Source organism: Lepidothrix coronata, unplaced genomic scaffold (genome assembly GCF_001604755.1).
Source record: "Lepidothrix coronata isolate B3197 unplaced genomic scaffold, Lepidothrix_coronata-1.0 Scaffold19, whole genome shotgun sequence".
In the NCBI taxonomy this organism is placed as follows: Eukaryota; Metazoa; Chordata; class Aves; order Passeriformes; family Pipridae; genus Lepidothrix; species Lepidothrix coronata.
Window position 1 is genome coordinate 1,527,985 of NW_016690199.1, and position 24,598 is coordinate 1,552,582.

The window sequence follows — 24,598 nt, forward strand, 5'->3', positions numbered from 1 at the left end:
CTGCAATTAACTGTGTCCATACCCAACCCCCATGGCTGGGCTCCTGACAGAAGGGTGGCTCACCCCAAAACACAGATATTTAAGGATACGTGTCAAGAAGCTCTTTTCAGCAACAGGACAAGAGGTAACAGGCAGAAACTAATGCACAGGAAGTTCCATCTGAACATGAGGAAAAACTTCTTTACTGTGAGAGTGGCAAAGCACTGGAACACACTGCCCAGAGAGGCTGTGGAATCTCCTTCCCTGGAGATATTCAAACCCTGCTCGAGCAGGGGGTTGGCCCAGATGATCTCTAGAGGTCACTTCCAACCCCAACCAGTCTGTTAAGTCTGTAAAACACAAGATGCAGCTACAGGAGTGTGCAGGTGCTGAGTCAGCACTTCCCATGACAAAACTCGTTGCTTCAAACAACACCCTGACCTACAGATCCACATCAAGTCACTAGCCAAGACAAAGCTGTCATTCCAAACAGAGCATAAAGCTTGTACTTCATGCCTTTAGAATGTTTTACTGTATCAGCATCTTTGCTAAGGGATATTTTAATGTAGATACACAGTTTGAATACATAGGACACGTGCCACATACAATCTGTCCACAAAATAGCTTTTAACTGGCTAAACAAATTTCGCCTAGAAATGAATTCACACCTTTAGATTTGTCAGATAATTTCCACTGCAACCCTAAGGTGTGGGTAAAATCATCCACTCAGATTAATTCCTAAACTGTGGAATGTTATCCTGATACATCATTTACTCGAACAGCAGCAACTGTGAGTGTGCAAGTACTGGATTTTAATTATAAAGAAAAGAAACAGAAATGAAGAGTAAATTTAATAATGTGCCAAATGCAAGTAAGTTTATTTTCATGTGTTCACAGCAGGATGATCTCCTGCTACTCAGATATATTGTACAACGGGTTTACTATCAACTCAGAATAAAGATGGACACTGTTTTCTGCATTTAAGTAGTCTGTCTGGATTTTTGCTTCTCGTTTACTGGAAAAGAAATCTGATCCTGCTTCCGGAATTAAAGCTTCCCCTGGGGTTAAACAATTCACACAGTGATGATTTCCGAATGCTACTTGCACATAGTTTCAATTACGTAAGTTTTATAAAGGTCAGGTCTGGAGTCCTGCAAGGCCTTTGACACAGTCCCCCACATCAACTTTCTCTGAATTGGACAGATATGGATTTGATGGATGGACTGTTCAACAGGTCAGGAATTGGCTGGATTGTCACATCCAGAGGGTAGTGGTCAGCAGCTCCATGTCCAGAGGTCAGCGGGGCCCCTCGGGAGTCTGTAATGGGACCAGTAATGGTTAATAACTTCAGTAATGACATCAAGTGCACCCTCAGCGAGTTTGCAGGTGACACCAAGCTGAGTGATGCAGTTGACACTCCTGGAGGACGGGATGCCGCTCAGAGAGACCTGAGCAAGCTCCAGGAGTGGGACCACGGGAATCTCGTGGCATTCAACAAGGCCAAGTGCAAGGTGCTGCACCATTCTCTGATTCCATGATTTTAAGTTTCTTAAAAACGCTGAAGCCAACTTACAGACATCAAAATAATAAGAGATTAAATACAGACAAGTTAACCTGCCTAACTTCAAGCCTATTATTATTATTTATGTGATCACATATGGATTCTGCCAGTGCTCTGTGGTTTATGAAACGGTGTTTGCAGCTTACAGAACCAAGCAATGCTGATCACTTGCTCACATGTGGTTTCAGTCTATGTTTATTTTATGGGCATTAACCTGAAATTGAGTCAACACAGAAGAAAAACAACAAAATCAAGTATTTTCAGAGGCAGCACAAGCCTGAGTCTCGTGAGAGCTGCTGTGCTCTTGCAGAATTTTAAGACACATACACACGTTTTACCCCTTCTGTTGCTATTTCCGTTGTGCACGCAAAAGGGAGAAATCAGCTTCACAGGGAAAATCACGACTTTAACTGTCACTGATACAGAACAAATCGATACCCACCTAATTCAGAAACAAGGTAACAGATAGGGTTGCACACTGCAAACTTCGGTACCAGAACTCCCATCTCTGCTGCTTTAGTTCAGAGACAGCTGGCAGAGCACAACAGAATTTCACTCAACAGACACTTGAAAGCAAGTGGAGACCACCACAAGCTCCCTCTCTGTGCATTTCTCTATGTGAACACAAAACTGCCTTCAAGAAATCAAGCATCAAACAGATCCAATGACTCGACTCCACTGTGTCAAGATACCAGGGAAAGAGTGGATAAACATCTAAGAAGCAATTTGTATATTGTACCTGCAATGAAACAGGTCTCAGAATCATCCTTTAGTTCCCCACCCCCAACTTGGTACCGAACCAATTCAGGCCCGTGAGGGCATTACAGTGAAGCAGAGGGGTCTGAAGCTTCTGGTCCTCTCAGTTACAGAACTTTGTGTTCCACAGAAACAGCCAGTGACCTGTCAAGAGTAAATCTGGAGAGGGCACATGATCCAAGTGCATTGTAGTCCTGAGACTTGCTGCCCACCTTGTCTCAAAATAGCACAAACTAATCTGAAAGGCATTTGAAAATATGTGGATGTTGGGGGTAACTTGAATGTACAAAAGTAATAGGAAAAAAAAAGGTTTAGAGAAATGTGATTTTTGAATTGAAGCTGCACTTTTAAATAACCAGCAGTAACAAAAACAAGTGACTCATCTTAATTATCACCAACAGGCAAAGCCAAAACAACAATGGATTCACAGTTGTGGCTAAAGGACATTAACAGTTTGTGAAACACTGTGTGGAAACCCAATACTTGTGGTTGAAAAGGCTTCACTTCCACAGATGATTAAGGCATCTTCAGCACAGCTGTAACCATACACCAGAGGTATCTTCTGTACTTCAGAAACCATTTCTGAACTCCAGGACAACACTCCCACTTACCATGTGATACCAGCTTATTTCAAAAGTCAGGACTGGGGATTTAAGCACCACTGGTATAATTACACCTGTCAGGGTCTTTAACCCGCCAAAGATCTCCCCAGTCTTCCAGGTGCATTTACTATGACAGAATGAAGCTGCTTACAAGATTCTTGGGTATTTTCATGCAGGAAATATGCCCTAAATAATGCCAGTTTAACAGTTCTCATACGCATACAAATTAGCTGTTTGGAATCATGTGCTCCTCTTTGGTTGAATACATTCATATCTGCTACGGAAAATATGGCTCTATCAACTCCTTCTTCATGAGCTCATTCTAAACCAGTGATGTGACAGTGCAAAACTTCTTATTTTCTGTTTCATCAATAAGTAATTCCCTCAAGCATTAAGATGTGACATAAAATCTTTTACTAAATTGAGCAATTTCATTAAGTTTTCTGTAAAGAAAGCAATATACAGCATGAAATACAAAAGCTTTTCAAGTGTGCCAGGAAATTTCACTGGGAAGGTAACAAACTTTGCAAGCCACAGGCCTATATTACACATTTAAAACATTGCCTGAGATGTTAAATAACCAGAGAAACAGTTTTACATAATATGATTTAACAGTTGTTGTTCGAGAACTCAAGAGCAGACGTTTACTCTTTTCTGATTAACGTTAGCAACTTTAAAAAAATAAGAGACATTCTTCTGATGACTGAAATACATTCCCAGGGGGAATTCAAGCACCATAGTTCTTTCCACAGAATACCTCCAAATAAAGCACAGCCAAGCATTGCCTGAGAGATAAAACACCAGAACTCGACACAGCAGAGATTCCCACTTCCAGCATTTTACTTTTTCCTGCTTTTGAGGGAGCTGTTGTGAACTCTTACTCTCTTCTGCACGGAAGAAGCAATCTTCAGAGATGCCTTCTTTGTGAGGGACCTTTCCACAGCTCTGGGTTTCCATAGCAACAGCTGAGCATCCTCTCCACCCGTCAGCAGAGACTCATCCGCCAGGTTCCAGCAGAAGGAGCGAACGGTGGCACAGTGGCCCCCACTGAGGGTCCCCACCAGGCTCAGCCCATCGGTGCCACAGCTGATCAGGTGGATGTTTCCTGTGGAGGTTCCCCCAATAAGGAAGAGTTTCTCTGCCTTTTCGTGGTACAAGCCCCCCACCATGTAATGCAGGCTCTGGTTTTCAGCGCACACCGCGTCTCTGACATCCAGGACACGCAACAGTGTTATTGGTTCCTCGGTGTCCAGCTGAGCCGTGTCCCACCAGCAGAATCCCTCATCGTGTGTCAGGCAGTAGACCTGTTTATAATCTCTCCCAGACCAGCCAATAAAACTCACTGATGAATCTGAATTGCAAGTTGATATCAAAGCATCATCTTCGTTATCCTTGTTGATGTCGAACACATTGACCAACCCATCAGTTGACCCAGAAACTACCAGATTGGGTTCAACAGGATGAAAACAGATTTTAGTGATGTCATCATTGTGACTTTCAGAATAGACTCCCAAGGGTTCCTTAGCTGAGCTGGCACAGTCTGTAATGCCTCTTGCATCCCAAAACACCAGAAATGTGTCCTGTTCAACTTTTTCTGTCCCAGCACAAACGATGAGATCACTGCAATTGATATCAAAACTGATGAAAACGTTGGAAGGATATCCACTGAATACCTGCACGGGTTTCTGAGTGGCTGAACGAACATCCCAGCACTTCACTGTACCGTCGCTGCAGGCTGAGAACACCGCGCTGTCACACGCGCGTGCAAATCTGACCCCGCTGAGTATCCCGGGATGGCTGCTGTACTCCCTCAGGAAGTGTAATGTTTCTCTGTTGTACACCCTAATGGACTTATTGGAACAGGAAACTGCCACAAATCGACTGTTTTCAGACTGAGCAGGTCTGGAAAGGTCGATGTCCAGCAGGTAAGCGGGTTCCTCGCTCGGCGCAGAGCGCTTGGCTATGCGCAGGCTCGCGAGCTGCTCCTCGACCTTCTCCACTGCAGCCATCTCAAAGGCTGTTCCCAAACTTGCCAGAAACCTGGAATAAATAAAATCCAAGGAGAGTTTTAATTATAACGTTCTGAATTAGTATTAGCTTTAAAAGTATGTATGAAAAAGGGTCTCGCGCAGAAGTGATGAGTGAAGCCAAAATTCAATTGCCCTCATGTCCTTCCCCACCACAACTTCATTCACAGACCAGAGAACAGGAAAGGGCTCCCTGAGTTAAGGAGTTCAGTCTCTCATGTCTGTAAGCACTACAGCAGATAATCCCCTTAACAGATTAAACAGCCTACCTGTGAATCCTAGGAGAGTCACTTAGCTAAATTTGCCTTATTATTTTTATAAAGTAACGTGATGTTCTCCACAACTGGGAACAAAATGAAGTCATCACCACTACCTGAAGAGGAATAAGTTTTGTTCTAGGAAGCAGAGCCCACAAATAGCTGCATCAGTACAGCTGTAGGAGAGTTCTTAAGTGAACTTCTGTGCTGAGGGACGTGCACAGGGGAGGCAGAGAACAAGACCAAAATTACACAGAACTACAGCCTGAAATGGTCTGATGAGATAACTTTGCAAGTATTTAGGTGCCCAATGACGCACAGAAACACCTGTCAGCATATCAGGGACCACCTAAACAGGCTACGTGACATCAGTGGAATTCACTGCAATTGTCTTTGCCTCTTTCATCAATTCTCCCAAGAACCTCAATGTTTTCTGAGCCTCCTATAAAACCACATAACACTGGCTTTTAGTGCAGCTGATAAAAATCTTCTCTTCAGAGGCAATTCTTCTCTAGCACTACTGAACCCTCCTAGAAACCCAAACTATTTCAGCCATGCACATAAGTGCAAACTTTCCCAAGCAAAGCCAACATTAAACAATATGCTCTTGATCCTCTCACACATTGATTCACTTCTAAAATATGCCCTAAAAAAAAAAAAAAAGTGCTCCTTTCTGTAACACAAAGGAAAATTCAATTCTGTAATTTCAGTAAAGGTTTCCATCAAGTCAGAGTCAGAAAAAGCATTGAAGCATTTAAATTTTAAAGAGATATTTGCTACCACGAACAATACATGGTTTTAGTGACTTCACAAGCTACAACCATTTTTTAAAGGAAGACGTAGGTGGGGTAGGTTAAGCACAGCCATCCAAGAGTGACTTCTGTTAAAATCACAGGTTCAATTAGACCACTCTTCTGTGTTTAAAAAAAGATCAAAACTCAGATATCGAGGGAATCACAGCAGGTTCTCAGGGGTCAACACTCCAGTTACTACAGGCATGAAATGACCCTTCTGAGAAAAAAATCCAAACAGAAATGGTGTAAAAATCAGGAAGACCCAGAACGCAAGAAAATATTCTCATGCCTTCCCAGCTGCCCTATCATCAATTTTTCTGCAAATTCTTCAGGCTGGACTTTTAGGGGTGGAATGTGCAAGTTTCCATGCATTACTTGTTTTAGTAGTAATTATTTTAATTGTCCATGAGAGACTAAAAACAAAGGAAAAGTTGCTATGACAAAACTGCGTTCTGTTTTGTTTTTTTTTTTTTCCTCCTGGGTGTTGTTTGTAGTCTCAGGCTTTGCTTTCCCTCCAGTTTGGTACTCACAAATATTCATGACACCATGTGACAGAGGAGCAAATTCTTAAGAAACATCTTAAGTAGGCACACATAAAAACTTAATTCCCAAGTCACAAATAATCTCACTAAGCGATTTGCCTCGGTAATATCCTGACAATGAGGTCCCCAGGTTAATCTTCTACATCAAAGCAACCTTTCAGAGCACATCTACAAGTCATTTTTGCCACAAAAAGCAGACATCCTGTGGAAACTCCTTTCCCCTCTGAAGACAAGAAGTTCAGCATGTTTTCTGGCATTACCCTGTGTACAGCCTGCCCACAGAGCTTGCTCCTTCCTTACTTTCCTGGGTATGTCCTCAAATGAAACAAGATTTTACTAGAACTATTACACAAAGCCAACTGTTCTCAAACGCCGTTTGCTACACTGCTTAAACACAAAACTGTTAAACTCCCATGCAAATTAATAACATAAATTTTAGAAATAAAACATTTTAATGTCATTAAGAAGGAAAACGTCTACTTAATCCAATTTACTGAAGAATTACAATGGAAGCTTCAATTTAAATACAGTTTCAAACACACATGCTTGAGGGTAGAGAAAGGAGTTTTTGTAAAACAGCTTTCCTGTAGAGCTGTGGTGACTAAGAAAACCGGGTTCTCTCTGTAAACTTTTTGTAAGAAAAATGTAGTTTTCCAAGCTGACCTGAATTTTAAGCTCTAAATATTCAGGCTTTTTCTACTCAAAAGGCCAAGTAAACTCAAACAGACATGTTCCTGACAAATGTCATCCATCTGGAAAGCGAGCTGCAGTTGTTTAAATATTACTGACTTTGATAGAGAATATCATTCAATGAGCAGTTTCTGCAACACTCATGTCAGAGCTTTTACTGCTGGGGAGGGTGAGGGAACTCTACAAGTACCCAGAAGTTCACTCAGATTTAATAATATTTTTTGAGATACAAAATTAGCCCAAGACAGCTCTTAAGCTTTTACCCCAATTGACATAAGCACAGCTATTCTGAAATTCCACAAAAAGCTGTTCATGTTTTCAGACAGAAGTGCAATTTCTATCATCAGGAAGCTGGAGGGTTCAGTTTTCAATTCTATTTCCACTGCAACAACTAAGAAACCTTAAAATTGCATTTGATGACAGCCAGGTTTTTGCTAAAAACTCGGTAAAATGTCTGCCCTAGTAAGAAAGTCTTCAGACTATTATGAAATTGTGATTGAAGGTTATATAAACAATTCATGCTCAAACTTCAGGGTGTAGCTGCCAGCCCTTCCTTTTCAGAAGGGGAAGTCACTGTTGTATTTTGATGGGAATGTTTAAATGGCAGGAATAGGATCTGTGTTAAATTTATGAGACAAATAGGAAACAATGGTCTTCCAAACACAATAGAAGATAACTAAGCATTGGACTGCAGCCACCTACAAAGCACATGGTCCTCTGCACTGAAGCACTTTTAGTTTAGCACTCCTTAAGTTCAACAACAGAGTTATCTGTTTTGTTCCTGCCACAAAGAATCCTTTGGCAAAGTCAGTGTCTTTGAAACCTGACATACTGTGGATATAGCACAACAGCCAGTTGTGATGATCTGTGAGGAAAACTGCTCTTGCTAACGTGACAAACTCCGACACAAAGACTCTGTAGGGCACACAAGCCTGTGGCTGAAGGTGTCTGGCTATGGCCAGTCACTTGTGTTTGGAAGAGAGGTCATCACCCATCCTTGGTCATCACCATTCCTCATATGGAACAGCTGCACCTTTCAGCTGCATCCACACCTGCACCCCCTGAGCAAGACAAAGCTACATCTTACAAATTAACCCTGAAACTTCTGTGTCACTGTATCTAGTCCTCTGGTACTACCCTCATGTGATCTGCTCTATGAATTAATTTCACAGTTATTTGCAACCCCTGCACATTCTCCTGGATATCACAACTCCCAGAGAAGCTTCTTGAAGGACACTCAAAACTCATTACATCTTGGGAACTCAGAATAAACACAGTTGTCTGAAATAACCTAAAATATTTTGACCTCCAGGGCATCCTACAAGGCTCCTCTAAAAAAGAAATAAGCTCAATGTTTAGAACAGCAGGCACAAAGTGGAAGTGATGCCAAAGAGGCAGGACAGGATTTTCAGATGCCTTTGTTATGTGTTTCTCACTGGTGGAGTGTGGAAACAACCACACGGCCAAACTAGAAGCAAACCGTTTTGCTGAAAGCAGCCCTTTCCAACGATGGAGGAATGAAAAGCAAGCACCCATCTGCACAAACTAAACATTTAACATTGTCCCAGCACATACTGCTGTGCTGTTTGTGCAGCCTCAGTTCAAGCCAACAAGCTTGAGTCTTCTTCTAATCCAGAAACTTTTTCAAAAGATAAACCAGGAACTCAGAAGTTATTTTCCTTCTCCTCTTAGTGGTGTACAGAAGATGCTGCCAAATTGCACAGTTCTCCTCTCCAAAAGGGAATGTTAGCTCAAAAACATACAGAAATATAAATTTACCTTTGAAAAATACAACGGAAGATNTGGAGAAATGGCAGTTTCTCAAAGATTTAATCAGCAACGTAAGAGTAACTTACGAGTAGGAGGGCAGAAACACGTAATAAAAATGAAAACAACCTGTAGTTTTGGCAATCCTCTCCGAAGAGGTCAAATACCAAAAATAGCAAAGGATCCAAACAGCAGCAGATGAAATCTTGCACTGTTCTTTCCTACTACAAACGATACAAACAGACCCTCCCTTTATTTTCGCAATTATTACATGTTCGAGAACAGAGCCTAAGAACTGAGACCCGGAGCTCTGGGCAGTGGGAAGCAGCTCGTGCACGCAAACATGACATGTGGTTTGCATTTTAGAGCAGAGCTGCCAAGGCGGGGTTGGCCGAGGAGAACACATTAGTGCTCCGCTCTCCACTAACGCAGGAGCCTGCCGAGACCTCTCCTCACTGGCACCACTTCCCAGCACAAGACGGATCAGCAAACGACCTGAGCACTGAGGGGAGACACAGAGCACCCCTCGGGAATGCTTAATTTCTCCAGGATACACATTCCCAGAGCTGGTTGTGTTGTTTTACCAAAGCAGAGAGATAAGGTGTTTTTCCAGCATTCCCACAAAGCCGTTTTTAAGGCGGAGAGAAGAGCATTTAGTCATCAGGCAGGAAGGGAATAAGATGCACGAGAGGCTACGCTAAAGTGCAGAGACAAGATGTAACTGCCAAGAGAATTATTTCATCCTCTCAAATCAGCTACATCTCGTTTCCAAATGTAAAGCACAGCAAGAAAGAAACTCCGTGTAATCCTTCATTTGCAGCACAGAGAAAATTATATCAGAACAGAAAGGAGGAAAGAGATAAAACACTGCAGCAACAAAGTCCATGGGAAGATCAAAAAAATTAGGTCTGCCAAGCTACTTGCCTTCCATGAAATCAATTCCTACCCTCCCACCAGTACTGACCTCAGGGGTACAATCCTGTTCAGCAACAGGAGAGAGGAGCTGTAGGTGGGAGACAGAACCAAGGAAATGGCCTAAAACAACAGTATTGGTTAGACAGAAAAAATAAGAGTCAGAGGTAGGAGAGAACAAAGGGAAAAAGGCCCAGGTGCCCAGTGCTTTGGGGTTCAATAATCTAAAAAAAAAAAAAATTAAAAAAGGAAACTACAACTTTTGTGAACTCATCTTTTGGGGGCGTAAACAGGCATTCATGTCAATACAGAAACAAAACCTCTTTTTGAATATTATACTGGACATCCATAGAGAGATCTCAAAACCAACTTTTGGATTTGACCAAGCACGGTTTTAAATGCATAAATAATAAAAAACACACATTCAATATGTTTTTGTGTGTAAGATTCTCTATTTCAACTAGAAAGATCTATCCTGATTCTGCATCCAATCTTGGAAAATATGGTGAAGAGAGGAGCAATTTAGAAAATTCAGGCATGCCCTCAGGGCCAAATTGCAATGAAATAACAATCAAACTTGAGTTACTGAGAGCTTATCAATATAAATCCTTCAACCAAAAAGATGGCAAAAATCTGCAAAGGACCCAGAAGACAAATCATCAGAAGAAAAATCTAAGTGTGGAGCAACCCAATGTACAAATAAAAAATTCAAATAAGCTTGAAAGCACTACACAAAACTATAAAAATGGTCAAATTACTAATTTTGGCTTCAAAATTGAGGCAAAATTACTAAAATCTGATGCTCAGATAGCTAAACTACCTTCTCTAGAACAATTTTCCCTCACATAGAGCATGGGAAACATAATTTCTATTTACTCTAAGAAGCTGTGTCAAACAATATTTCAAACATATTGAGAATCTTCCTTTTTCAGTCTTCTCTTTTCATGCAGCTCCTTGCTGGAGACACAGACCCACTAACAGAGGAGTCACAAAGCTCTGCCACTGAAATCCCACCCTGCCACAAGCAGTTGGACCCAAGTGAGAACTTCCTTGGAGGGGGAGGTTTCCTCATAGTGACCTCAGCAGGCAGAGGATGCTACTGCGTCCAGGTGTGGATAAGGTGGTCATCCAATAAAGGAGTAATAAGAGGATAAGAGATGCTCTATTTTACTCTCATGGCTATTCTCAGATCAAGCTGACAGAAGCTGCAGCAGAAGCAATCCTATTTTATACAGGCAGATCCGAAAGAGCCCCAGGCAAAGGGTAAACTACAGAAAGAGATACTGGGATATTTATATTCTAAATTATATATATTATCTTTTTTTTTTTTTTTGGGTGAAGCATACTGTATTTATAAATGGTCTGTGAAAGCTGATCTGTGCCTAAATTGCACACTCACAGCCTCTGAACAGGTAAACAACAACTGCTGCATCCTTGGATGGATTCTACAGGACAGGAAAACTGTCCTAGTGCTGGGCCCTGGCTTTTGCACTGAACAGGCTCTGAGATGGGGGTCAAATATGAGGTTTGTGCCCCTTTCTCCTCCTTCTCCCCTGTCCTCCCAGGCACAAACAGTGCTCAGCTGACCTGTACTCCAGCACACTAATAACGTGTGGGGTGAGGCGTCCAGATCACCCTCTAAAAGAACAGAACACATCTACCAGGGCAACCTCAACCAGCTGTGACACCCTCCTTGTCTCCAACAACCACCTCCTCCCACGAGGGGATCCAGGATATCTGTCAGCACCCCCACCACAAGGAACAGAAGGTTGATGGTGTGTGCCCCCGACTGCTCCAGAAGATTTCACTGTCCCAGTTCTACACAAACACCCAGTGCTCCCGACTCCAGAAGATGCCAGACCACTCACAGCCTCAGGACACAGCACCTCTGTGTGCTGGTGTCTGCCTGCAGTGGAACCACAGCCTTCCAGCCAACCCGCTGCAAAACTTGAAGAGAATCCAAGTCTCAGCCTTCTGCACTTGTGCTTATCTCATCAGACCACAGCGACCACAGAAAAGTCAGTCATTTCCTCTCTCCCGTGAGCACCTCCCACCGTACGCATCATACTGACATGACTTTTTGTAACCACAAACTTAGGAAAGAAGATACAGAACTAATCAGCCTCTCAAATAACACACAGACAACAACTGCTGGAAATCAGACACGTAGGGCACAATGTTCTCCTGTGTGCAGTATAAAGTTTTTCTCCATTCACATTTCCACAAGACAGCCATGAGCAGCTCAGAGAAGGTTCATGCCTTTCTCTGAACTATTCCTCACACACCTCCTCGTGTTACAACAGCACTTTCTTTTGTTAAAAGGTCCAACAGCTCACTCTCTGACTTGGCACTAGAGCTGAGCACCAAGATGGTCATCTCGCAGATAAGGAAGACAGAAATAAAGCTGTTTATCTGAGTGCATTTGAATAAGAGCCTGGCCTACCAGCAATTCCTGGTCCTGACCGTGGCAGAACAGCTCACTGAGCAAGGTGCAACATTCACTCTTTACTTTCTCAATCAGGGAAACAAGGACAGTATTTGCCCAACCCAAACAAACATTAGTGTACACAAACATTAGTAAGTACAGTCAGCAGCAAACTTTCAAAAGGAAAAGCCTTGTTCTGAACATCTACACTGCAAGATAAAATGCAAAAGTCAGAGCAAAAGTCATCGCAGGAGCAATGCACCTGCAAATTCCACAGTTAAAAAGTGCTCCGATGCCCTTTCAAATTTGGGATTACAGGAAAGGACTCCAAGAGTGATGATTTTCAGGGCCATTTTAAGCAGAACAAAACCATCACGTGAACGGGCAATCCCAACAATCCACCCTACAGAGAAAGGTGAAAGGAAAGAATTACTTATGCAGCTGCATGAATAATTTAGTTACTCTGAAACAACACCATTAATTTCCTTCATTTAGACATTGCCACTTGCTACCAACATCCTCATATAAAAGAAACCTGGAAATGAGTAAGAAGATTCTTCCCAAATATTAATAAATTTTGCTGAAGTTCTTCCAAATAATATGTTTCTACACCACAGGAAGCCTGGGAAATTTCAGCCTAAATTTAGCAGCAACCATAATAAAAGGATATAAAGTAACTTTACTACAGTTGGAAAAATAGCTCCTACTCCCACACACTGGTGGCAAAATACCTACAATGGCACAAAATGTTGTATTTACCAGAATATTTTAGAAATTCTTTCACAACAGTAATTTAGCTTAGGTACACTTCATTACCAGAGCTCATTCTTCAAATCACAAGACTATTATGTTTTCAAGACTCTTTTCTTAAAAACCCTACCCTAAACCTGTTGCTGGGGAACAGGTAAGAAGACATTCCCCTACATGTGCAGTTATATGTACAACACACACAACGTTTGTGTGCTTAGCAATTTTGACCACTACTCTAATATCACTGCCCAAGCAACTGTCTGCAGTTCCAGATGTACTGCACAGGCACAAACATCTGTCAAGCCTAAGCAGGGGAAACAACTTCTCCTCATTTCCCTCATTTGCTCCCCCAGAACATGCAGATGACTAAGGTGTCTTTGCCAGTGATATCCCTACAATATCCATTTTTTATATTTATCTAATCCAGAACATCCCCACATCAAGGTAATTTGTCAGACCCTCTCCAGTTTCAAAGCAACAACAGAAACTGGAGATCTCTGTGTGCCCATGACAGTTCAGAGACTATCAGTTTCCAAAACATGCTCTTTGTGCACAGTCTGACAGCTGGAGGCTCTGATGAATCTTTATCATGCCTAAGCTCAATTTTCAATGCTTTGTAGCAGACAAAAGGAAAAGATGTCATTTAAGTGACAACAGGAGGATGGAAGAGGCTGAAATAAAGGGTTGCAGAGCTATGTTGACTCCATCCTGTTCAACAGAGTTTACTCCATAAAAGATGCTAAGGAATCAGGAATGTGCACATTGAACCCATGCAAGACATTCTCTTCAGCTCTTTGTTTTCAAGAGCCTTTAGACAGTGCTTACACTTGAACCATACACGGCACTCCAGCAGCAGCCTCACTAATGCCATAACAGACAAAAAAAAAAAATCAGCTTTCCCTTTTTGTAACACCCAAGTGCACAGTGGTTTTCCACACTGCACTGAAGTTCAACTGCTTTTTCACTCTTAAAGTGCTTTAGGACTCAGTCCTAAGAAATAGAATCGTGAAAAGGAAGGAAAGAAGGAGAAAGTGTGCAGGCATCGATACTCCAGACCTTCTGATCAAGAGATCACAATCCCTGCTGACAAATCATCAAATCATAACAAAAACTGTATGTTTTTGTTAGCACCCATGAACCCCTAATACCTGTGTGGGGAATTTATTTTTCTGAGATCCACAAACACCTTTCCAACATCTTCAGCAGCTTGTTGCCCCAACATAAGACATGGCTAAAAAGCAAAGTTGAGAGCTTTATGCATTTTAATAGCCCTGCTCTCAAACCATGTTTGTTTTCAATGCTTCAGTAAACCTGTATTTCACAGGGTCATAGCAGGCTCCCAGCAGTGCTCTTTGCTGAGGTCAATCTCTTGATATCTAAGCCATAATCAAGGGCAGAGAAGGAAGGGTTAGATGATCCAGGTAATGGACTGTTTATTTTACAAGAAGTAGCTGGATGCTTTGCCTTGTGTAGCTTGGCAGAGACAGAGACCAAGAGGGGATACGATTACTATCTACAAATACATCAAAGGAATAAAGGCTGAGGAGGGAGGGGAGCTGCTCAAGAACAATACTGGCATGAGAGTTTAAGAGTATAAACTGGCCATAAATAAAATATGGAGCAGAAATTATACAGTTTATCTTACGAAATACTTTCCAATTAGAACAGTGGGGGCAAAACCTTTAAACTGCCTTCATCTGCTTTTATAACCCCGTCAGCCTGGCACCCACCACTGTCCTTGCACAGCAAGGAACACAAAAATAGGAAGGCAGACTGAGAAACAAGCAACTCCGAGATAAGCTGGCTCATTATTTCTTCATGGAAGATACCATGTTGCCGGGCAGACAATAGCAAGACAACATTTGCTTACTCCACAGCAAAAGCAGAATTAAGACCGCAGTAAGAGGGCATCTACATGCTCAGAGAGAAAGGCAACTTCCAGCTTAAGGCGGCCTCCTCTCTCCATCACCCCGGAGTTGTTGGGATAACAGCCCAAGGGCTTGCTTGTGCCCTTCCACACGGCCACATCTACTTGCCGAGGCGGAAAATCCCGAGAAGTTTGGGACACGGGAGTCGGGGGGGACAGAGGAGGAGGTTATTCCGCGGGTGTTATCCCGCACTTGGCTCCATCTATAACGCTGCTGATGCTTTTGAGAAAGCACGCAGGATCACTCTTGAGGAGAAAAGACAACGCAGAAAGAATCGTGCCTTGCAGAATACACCACCTAAGGAGTCTTTCTGCCGTGCCTTTTGCAACCGGACATGCCTGTCTCGTATTGGCCTTTTTAGCCACCAACGCGCTTGCAACAAACGTGGGTAGAGCCCTTCCCAAATCTTCGTTCGCGAAGCCCGGCCATGAATTCCGCACTTGGCCACTGGATGTCGCCAGTGACCGTCACCCGGAGCGGCTCAGTCGCGATTCACATCACAGCCCTTTCCTTATTACATCTTTATATTCCTCCACTACGGTTACTGGGTTACGATCAGCTAATTGTCTCCTTAACAGAGCGGCACCCAAGGAAACGAAAAAAAAAAAAAAATCAATCTGGAGTGCGAGGCAGAGGATAAACACGCAGCCTGGAGTACTGCAAAGCATGTTATTAAGGTACCGATGTTTTTCTTCATCGTTTTAAGAGCCTCAGTTCCTCAAATCAGACCATTAATCAAAAAAATCACAGCCTTCGCTTAGAACTGTTTAGCACCAAAAAAATTAAGAAGGAAAAAACCCAGCCAAATTCAACTACACCACAACTTTTCTTTCCGATCTGTCAGAGGTTAAAAACATACACACGTTCTTTTTGGAAGTCTCATTTTGTGACTTCGAGTCAGAGCTTTTTATCTTTCAGACTTCACGATAATGCAAGATGAGACTCATATTTCCATGCATTGCACACATAAACCTACTGGGAACAAATGACTTGTGTTTGTATTTGCCCTTTTAGCATCCAGCAAGTCCAAAAAAACGAGTCCAAAAAACTCGACACTAAATTTTCCCAGGGAGGAGGAGTGAACAAACCAAACCCAACAACTAAAAACCCCTTCCCCTTCTCAATCTCATATCTGGCTGCTATAAACATTCCCGAAGCAGGAACATTCAACACACATACATGGTGATCGTTACCAAAGACATGAAACCACCAGAACTAAATTTTTCCTTACATCTGATTTTTCTCCCTTTCAAAACTGAGTCATGTACTTCCTTAGATATTCTGACAGACACTGAATAAACTAAAATTAACTCCTTTTACAGCAAAAAACTCCTTCATAAACCATATAAAATATCGAGTAAGTCAGGATTGCTAGTAAAAGACCTGTTTCTAAACAAGAATTTTTGCTTTCACAACTATCTCCTCGTCCCTTCTGATTGCACAAAGAAGTAATGACACTTAATTCCAGCTTTCTCAGTCATTCCCATGACAACAAAGATACACAAATTATTATTATGAAAAGATTCTCAAATTATGGAAGAGTGAGCAATATATGAAGCTTCCTATTCCAGGTACTGCCAGCATATAACTCCTTCTAGCAAGCAGTTTGCCAATTTTAGTTACATGCTTGGTTGTCTTTTCACCAATTTCACTGCTCAGCAATTGTACAGCACTTTGGCATCTTATTTTTAACAAGACTTGAAATAACAGGTGGGGGGGAAAAAAAGAAATACTTCCATAGTTATGACTGGATGCAGAGAGAGGTGCAAGTCAGAAGTTACTTATCAGCTAAAAATACAAAAAAAAAAAAAAGAGTAAAATTCCACTGAAGAAAAAAGAAAGAAATAGCAAGAAAGATTATTAACAAAACAGAAAAACAATCATTGTACTTTAAAGCTAATTTTGGTTTTCAATAAGTTAGTTTAATAACTAAGCATAGGAACTATGAGTATCTTAATGCACTTTTTTTTTCACAGATAAAATTCAGTTGCTTTATTAAACAAAATAGTTTTAGTTTTGATCATTCATTAAGCTTTCATTTAGCTGGAAAACTAGAGAATTAAAAAAAATAGCAAGAGTCCTTATAAGGCCACAGTGCAGTCATCTAAAACAAGTCTCAAGGTGCAAAACAATAGGGTTTAATAGGGTTTAGATTTTAAAACACTTTCATTCCTCTATCTGCTGCAAATTTAGTCTGAAACTAAACATTAAGGTTACCTCAAAACATTTCTCAACAATACAAATAGTGTGATAAAAACTAGTTATGAAAACCTGATAATACTGACGATCTGCAAGAAGTGCCTTCAGATAAATGTGAAAAAGGGAGATAAATTTATGTCTGTAAAGTGTAAAATTTATGTCTGTACTGTAAACAGTACAGATGGTTTATGTTGCAAAGGAGATCTGCCTTTATGATGTAATAGTCCATTAGGACTTTAACACCTGACATAAGAAACAGAATAAAAACATAGGAGATGGAAAAGAGTTCATAGGAAAATATGAACTTGTTAAAATGAACAGCTGCACAATATTTGCTTCCTGACGATACTTGCAAAATATTTTGATTTTTGAAAAGACTCGAATACCCTGTAACACAAAGAAACAGGACAGAAAACACATTCTATGCTGGGACCTTCGGAGCAGCCCAATGGAATTACTCAGTATTTGTCCTGCAACTTCAGCCTGATTTTCTCAGACCTATAGACTGGCTTAATTTCTTCTTCCATTTCTTCTTCTTCTTCTTCTCCATCTCCTGCTTTGTTCCCACTAAAATATTTTGTTAAAACTTGCATCGAAATATCAGCTAATGCAAAAATACATCATAGAAACAATTAATCCTAACTACTTCAATTTAATTTGAGGGCAACGTTTTGGCATCAGACCCTTTGCTCACAGTCTAAAGTTTTATCTCCCAAAGAAACCATCTTCTCTATACTATTTCCCAATCTCTCTGCCTCCCATTTACTTTGGAAGCCAATAAATACTCCCTAGTCAGTCATGTCCACAAGTTACCTCCACATATATTTAACTAACCAGCCCTGAATTAAATGCAGGAGGAAATAAGAGAAGAAAATGCACCAGTAACAATTCATGTAACTCTTGGATTAAAGGAAAAGAGACAGTACAGGAACATAAGAAGGGGAAGAGCTGAGGGAGAAGTGGGTAGTGGGTCAGGCTGAAGGAGGTCAAAGGTACGTTTGAAGCTGAACTTCCTAACTCCACATGGCTACAGGCAACACACTCTTTTCCTGCCTTTCTTATGTCCTCCACTGTCCATCCTGCACCTAAACTGCTTTCAAGTCCCAAAGCACAGTCATCTCCAAGACCTGGCCTTGCCAAGTTTCCAATGCACAAGTCTCAACACTCTTTTTTTGATGCCTGGTGAGAAGCTGAGCCACACAGAAAATGTCTTTCATTCACCCAATAAAACCAAGTCTTAGATGTCTGCACAGGCAACTTGATATCAACACAGCTGGTCAGCATGGTAGAGCTGATCTCCCTCTGCTTTGCTTTCCCCCAGTCCCCCCCAAAAGGTCGGAATCCCATTATTTGTATGGTTCCAGAAAAAGCACAGCAAAGCTGCAGAACCCAGCCAGGAAGTGCTGCCAGCACGTAACAACCATCCGGTTTTACACGAGGCCTCCCCCACAGTCAGGTACAGAACAGATCCTTGGGCTGCTCAGCAAAGGGCTCTTGTCCTCAGGCCTGATGCAGTGAAAGAAAAACCATTTTAAGGAAAACAAAACAAAAAAAAGGCTGGGAAAATTGGGATTGTTCAGACTGGAAAAGGCTTTAGAGTGGCCTAATTGAGGCCTTCCAGTGCCTGAGGAGGCCTTCAAAAAACATGGAGAGGAACTGGAGAGACAGCACAAGGGGGAATGGCTTCAAACTGGCAGAGGGCAGTAGTTTCTCTAACTACTTTTTTTATTCAAAAGTTTCTTTTCGCTGTTTTCCAAAGGGAATAAAACAACCAAACAAAAAACCCAACCAAACAAAAAACTCAAATCAAAACTTTAATTTCTTCTTCTGACCTTTTCCAGATCTGTTAGTTCTTCTTTTGTTTTAGGCTGTTACTCTTATTAATAAAGATCCCCATCTTCACGAAACCCAGGTGAGGTCAGCTGCATAACTTCCTCATACATGTATTTTATTGAATCACAGAATCATTAAGGTTGGAAAAGACCTTTATGGTCATCGAGTCCAACTATTAAGCCAGCACTGCCAAGCCCACCACATCTACATGGTTTTTGAACACATCCAGGGATGGTGACTCCATCACCTCTCTGGGCAGCCTGTTCCAATGCCTGAGCACCCTCTTAGTGAACAAATTTTCCCTGATACCTGATCTAAAACTCCCCTCGTGCAACTTGAGGCCATTTCCTCTCATCCTGTCACTTGTTACCCGGGAGAAGAGCCCGACCCTCACCTGGCAACACCCTCCTGTCAGGGAGTTGTAGAGATCGATAAGGTTCCCCCTGAGGCTCCTCTTCTCCAGGCTAAACTTCCCCAGCTTCCTCACCTGCTCCTCATCAGACTTATTAGCCAATACAGTCCTAATTTTAACCCTGACAGCCGCTAATTGCCCTGTCACTCTCATCTGCTGTGCCCGTGAATTTAGCAATACGCTGACCCAGTTCTCACGCCAGAAATCAATCCCAGCCCACTCTGTCCCAGACACAGCATCAAAGCTGCGGAAGAATGGGTGACCAAGCCAGTGCCCGCCCTCCATCCCCTGCCCGGAGTGCCCCTGTTTTGGGAGCAAAGCTCCCAGGCTTCGCTGAGTAACGGGATAAACTCACGCAGCAAGTCGTGTTCCGATTCACATCTCACCAGCGACACGGCACCGCCTGTCAGCAAAGCCAGAGACGCTCCGGCTCAGCCTGACGGGGAAGGAAAAGGCAGCGCTGAGGGCTGGCAGCTCACCCATCACGCCCAAACACGATGTCCTTATCCCGGTGTCCCCAGTGTTCCTTACCCAGGGTCCCTGTCACAGCAGCCCATCAGGGGATCCTTGTCCCGGGATCCTCGTCCAGCCCCCTCAATGATCCTTACGCGGGGTCCCTGTCCCGGCGTCCCCAGTGTTCCTTACCGGGATCCCTATCCCGGTCTCTCCAGGGGGTCCCTGTCCCGGTGTCCCCAGTGTTCCTTACCGGGATCCCTATCCCGGTCTCTCCAGGGGGTCCCTGTCCCGGTGTCCCCAGTGTTCCTTACCGGGATCCCTATCCCGGTCTCTCCAGGGGGTCCTTGTCCCGGTGTCCCCAGTGTTCCTTACCTGGGGGATCCCTATCCCGGTCTCTCCAGGGGGTCCCCGTCCCTCTTCCCCAAGAGCCGCTCCAGCCGCCGCCGCGTGCGCGCCCTGCAAGCCCCGCCCCCCGGGCCCTCCCCGCCGCCCTATTGGCTGCTCCGACCGCCATCTTCCCTCCCTGGTGACGCACAGAGAGAGGATTGGTGCAGGCGGAAGAGGGGCGTGTCTGAACGTCATTCGCCGCGTGCTGATTGGCTCTCTCGAGGAAGCCCCGCCCCGTGGCCGCCGTGCCTCACGGCGGGGTGGAGGAGCCGCCGCCATTTGCGGCGCCCAGCGGTGACGGTGCCGGGCGTCAGAGCTGGGGGTGTCACCGCCCGAGGGTGTCACCGCCCGGGGTGATAAGGCAGGGAGGGACCTTCATAGCCTCACGGCCAGAGTCCTGCCTGCGCTCGGAGCTGCCCCTGGTTCGATGGCACTGAGCGAGCCTCGCAAAGAGAACGATGTCACGTTGGGCGGAGCGGGGTTAAGTCACTCAAAGGCCAGCGAGGAAACGGGGAGTTTGCTCCAGAGCACATGGGATCGGATGTGGTCAGCAGGATTAGGGGCTGAATTTCCCTTTACAACTTAGACTAGCAGGAGCTGACGCTGTCGGCGGTACCTGTGGAGAGGCAGGTCCAAGGGCTGTGCAGGGGTGTCACACGGAGCTGCGTCCTCCAGGAAAGCAGGAACACAGAGGGATTATTTCCTTTGAGGGGTCCAGACAAGGGAAGGTTAATTAGGTTTCCTTTTTTTTCAGCTTGCTGTTACATTTTCCCCAGACCCTTATTTTTCCAATTAAAGTTCCAAACAGTATTTTTCTCCCCCCTCTTTTTTTTTTACTTGCCATTTAATAGGCTGACACATCCAGGCTATTAGAAGAACAGCATAATTAACGTTTGCTTCTTATAACGTTTTACTTAATACTGCCCCAAGTTTTATAATTCAGAATTCTTTGTTCTGCTCTGAAGTTACTGTTCAGCACTGACAAATACTGCATCAGTCCATAATCTCAGATGTTATTTAGTGATAAAAATAATTTGTATCTTTATTTTTGGACTGGTTAAAATCGCATTTGTGGTCTTTTCTGATAAATGCTGTAAGCTGTGAAAAATAATACTATCGATATCGATTAAAATATTTCTTGAAATTAGTTAACATTTCCACTGCCTTTTTTTAAAATTAAAATCTAAACATTTGAAGTGAGTAAAAGTTTTTCTAGCAGGACAAAAAAGAGCTTTATCTAAACCCAGGGATGTGGTCAAGTCACATGGACAACAACCACAGAGCAGTGTAAAAACCACAACTTGTACCTCAGTTTAATGGCCACCCTAAAGCAGAAAATCAAAAAATACTTCAAAGTACTGACAATCTCAGTTGCCTGCCAATAGTATTGTGCAAAATTTTAATTAATTCTACATGCTCCAGTATATGTACTGTTATTTTTATTACTTCAATTTATGTAGGTACATAAATAATGCATGTATTTATGCTCCTGCCGGCACAATCATCTTTCTGCACGTAGAGATTACCCTTCCCTGTGATCACTCTGCAATACTGTGAGAGAGACTACTTGTATCTCACAGTTGCATTGATAATTTATCTTGTTTCAGCTTAAAGTCTCCCCTCTAAATAGTTTATTAGAACCAGATATTTGTATTTGTGGGGAGTCACAGGTGCACAGGTCACTGAACCCTTTAGCCAAGCAGGTATCACCCAGGACAGACCAATTCACCAACTGCCATCAAAAAGTGCCCTTTTTTTTTGTTTATTTTGGCTTCTTAACAATTATTGAGGGGCCATTTTTTTCCTGCATGGTGCACCGAACATAGAAAAATATCTGAGCATGTAACACCAAAGCACAAATCCCCAAATCACACACTTGGTGTTTTCACAGTAAATACCTTCCCTCACTGTGAAGTCTGATCCCACTGGAGCTGTCTCCCAGCGCTAATCTCTGCTCACACCGGTGACAGTCCTTATGAAGATTTCCAAACAGGAGGAAATGTGATTTCACTGAAGACACAATATGCACTATAACACTGTATTGCAAATGCCAATAGCACAGTAATAACTTTAGTTATTAGTTTTTCATCTGAGTTCCCCAGGGCTGTCAGTGTGGCCACAAATTCATCAAATACCTTCTGTTCGTTGTTCACGTGGTAAAAACAGCTGCAAGATCCGCTGGAATGACACAGTTGTACAGCCACGGATTTGGTGTCCGGCACTCCCAGACAAACCCAGCTGTATTAACAGGAAGTACCATTTTTATTTTTTTGGTAGCACATCCAACACTGCTGAGTCACAGCGTATTGCTGTGAAGTTCACCACAGTAAGTGCACAGCAGATGCTCCAGAGATCATGACAGTTACTTCACAGACATAAAAAGGCATTTTGACAAAGGAATCTTTAAGAGCCTCGCCTTAAAAGAAAGAGAAGTAGCCTAAACAAATCCGAGTGTCAGTGTCACGTACTCTAGGACTGAGGTCAAAAAACAGCAAGTTGCCTGGAATGAGAATTTTTTGCTGCGTGCTTGCATAAGAATACAACATAATTTGTGACACAACTGTCCCTGGGTATAGCCAGCAACTTCTGCATGCTGCCATGATGCATCAGAAATACTTTCTGCATCCTGTTTTCCTTCAATGTTTTTTTTTTTCGCTTGGGTTGCACTGTGTGAGGTACAGGTCAGCGAGAAGAGTTTCTTCTCCCCCCTGCACTCCCAGCAAAGTTAAAAAAGGGAGGGGGGTGGAAGAGCCATTATTTTAGAGTCATGTACTACACAAAGCAAAGAAATAAATTAAGGTACCTAGATGTAGTTGAAATTACTTTTTGTAAGATGCCCCTTCATAAATAATGTTCATAGGGCTTGATAATTCTCAGTGATGCTCGTTACACTTTTAACTGGAACTATTCAGTTAAAGGCAATCAAATCAAGCAGTTGTACCCTAATTACTTGGCTACCTGTCTTGTGTGTCAAGGCTAGTTTTGTGGCAGTATATTTTGGCCACCTATACCAACTGTTACAGTGTAACAATATGTAACTAGCTCGTATGTGCATGTAGACAAAGTGTTACAAACCAGGGATCAACAAACATAATTCCATCAGCAGATTCCTGCTGCTGGAGCAGTAGAAGGTAATGTGCTTTGCTGGAGAAAGGGGTTTATTTTGAATATCTTTATAAGGTATATAGGTTTCATTTTCAATTCTCATCTCTTTGTTGGAGATTAGCGGGACAGAGAGTTGGAAACCCTCTATCAGTCATTTTTTTGCATTTCTATCTGCAGACCTTGAAACAAAATGTAGAAATGAGGCAAATTTATTATGACTGATGATTATCAAGTTTCTGGATTTATAGAAGGTACTTTAATGCTTAATTGCCTCTTAGTGCTGAATCAAAGGCTCATTTAAATTATATACTCTAATTACATAGTACAGTAAAAAGAAGTTTTGATTGCAAAGTCAAGCTGTTGGGTAGGGGCACCATTTTTTAGAGGTCAGCTCAGAGTTAACAGTACCTAAGTTCACAAAACCTAAGCTACCTTCCCACATCCTGCAGTAGGAAGAGCTGTGTCCATCTTTGCTGCAGCAGTTCTCAATTTTAACAATGCTGCTGTTGGTAGCAGTGCTCACAGTTTCTCATGACCTGCACGGGGTGCCAGGTTAAGATTTTATGTTTGATCCTGTTGAAAGCAGAAAACTGGGCCAGGTGCTGTGAGCTCTTCCTCAGCCTCCCCAGCTGTTTCCTTTAGCTATTCCTAAAAGGCTGAATGGATGTTCCAGGCATGGTTCAGGTGGGAAAACAGACTGAACACAAGTATTGTTTTCCTGGTTGTCCTCATTATCTGAACACCCCTGCTAGGGCTGTACGTGTTGAGATTTGGGGTTTAATTGGCAATTTTGTTAGTGGCAAGAATTCCCGATTCCTCCCTGAAGCCGAAAGACCAAACTGGGCACTAAAGCAGGACCCTCCCTTCCACCTCAGGGGTAGCAGAGTGCACCCAAAGAGCACAGTTCACTTAACCATTGCCAGTTGGTTTTGTATTTGTACAGAGGTGAAACAGGAGAGCCGAGCCTGAGCCATTCCCCTTCTTCCTGGCTTTTCCCGAGAACTCAGCCAACCACCACACGTGAGGTTCCCCAATACAACAGGTGTGTTACAAAGCAGCTCAAATCTGCTACTTGTCAACTTTTGGGGGGCGAGTTCCTAAGAGAGTGGGTCTGTCAGTCTCCACACGCCGTGTACTTTTTTGCTGGGAAGGTGCCATCTTTAATTCTGCTTCGAGGTCTTGTCTTCTAACCCCAACTGAAACTGGCTGACACCGA

At 42.9% G+C, this 24,598-nt stretch overlaps 2 protein-coding genes across 15 annotated transcripts in view; both read right to left on the minus strand.

The window, feature by feature from the left end:
- Positions 1-824: 824 nt before the first annotated feature.
- Positions 825-21,094, minus strand: WDR89 (WD repeat domain 89). 14 transcript variants are annotated; one of them, XM_017807666.1, is made up of 3 exons: positions 20,263-20,347; positions 19,790-19,870; positions 825-4,938 (listed from the first exon to the last, which is right to left on the minus strand). In XM_017807666.1, the coding sequence occupies exon 3, from the start codon at positions 4,905-4,907 to the stop codon at positions 3,738-3,740; it is 1,170 nt and encodes a 389-aa protein (XP_017663155.1). In that variant the 5' UTR covers positions 4,908-4,938; positions 19,790-19,870; positions 20,263-20,347; the 3' UTR covers positions 825-3,737. The 14 variants fall into 14 exon arrangements, with proteins under 14 accessions (XP_017663155.1, XP_017663158.1, XP_017663159.1 ...); XM_017807669.1 differs by lacking the exon at positions 20,263-20,347 and adding an exon at positions 20,202-20,224; XM_017807670.1 differs by lacking the exon at positions 20,263-20,347 and adding an exon at positions 20,080-20,160.
- Positions 21,095-23,986: 2,892 nt separating this feature from the next.
- SGPP1 (sphingosine-1-phosphate phosphatase 1) overlaps positions 23,987-24,598 on the minus strand; it is a 24,258-nt gene continuing 23,646 nt past the window's right edge. The window contains exon 4 of the transcript XR_001873611.1: positions 23,987-23,997. The gene's annotated coding sequence lies outside the window, so the exon portion shown is untranslated. The remainder of the gene's footprint in view (positions 23,998-24,598) is intronic.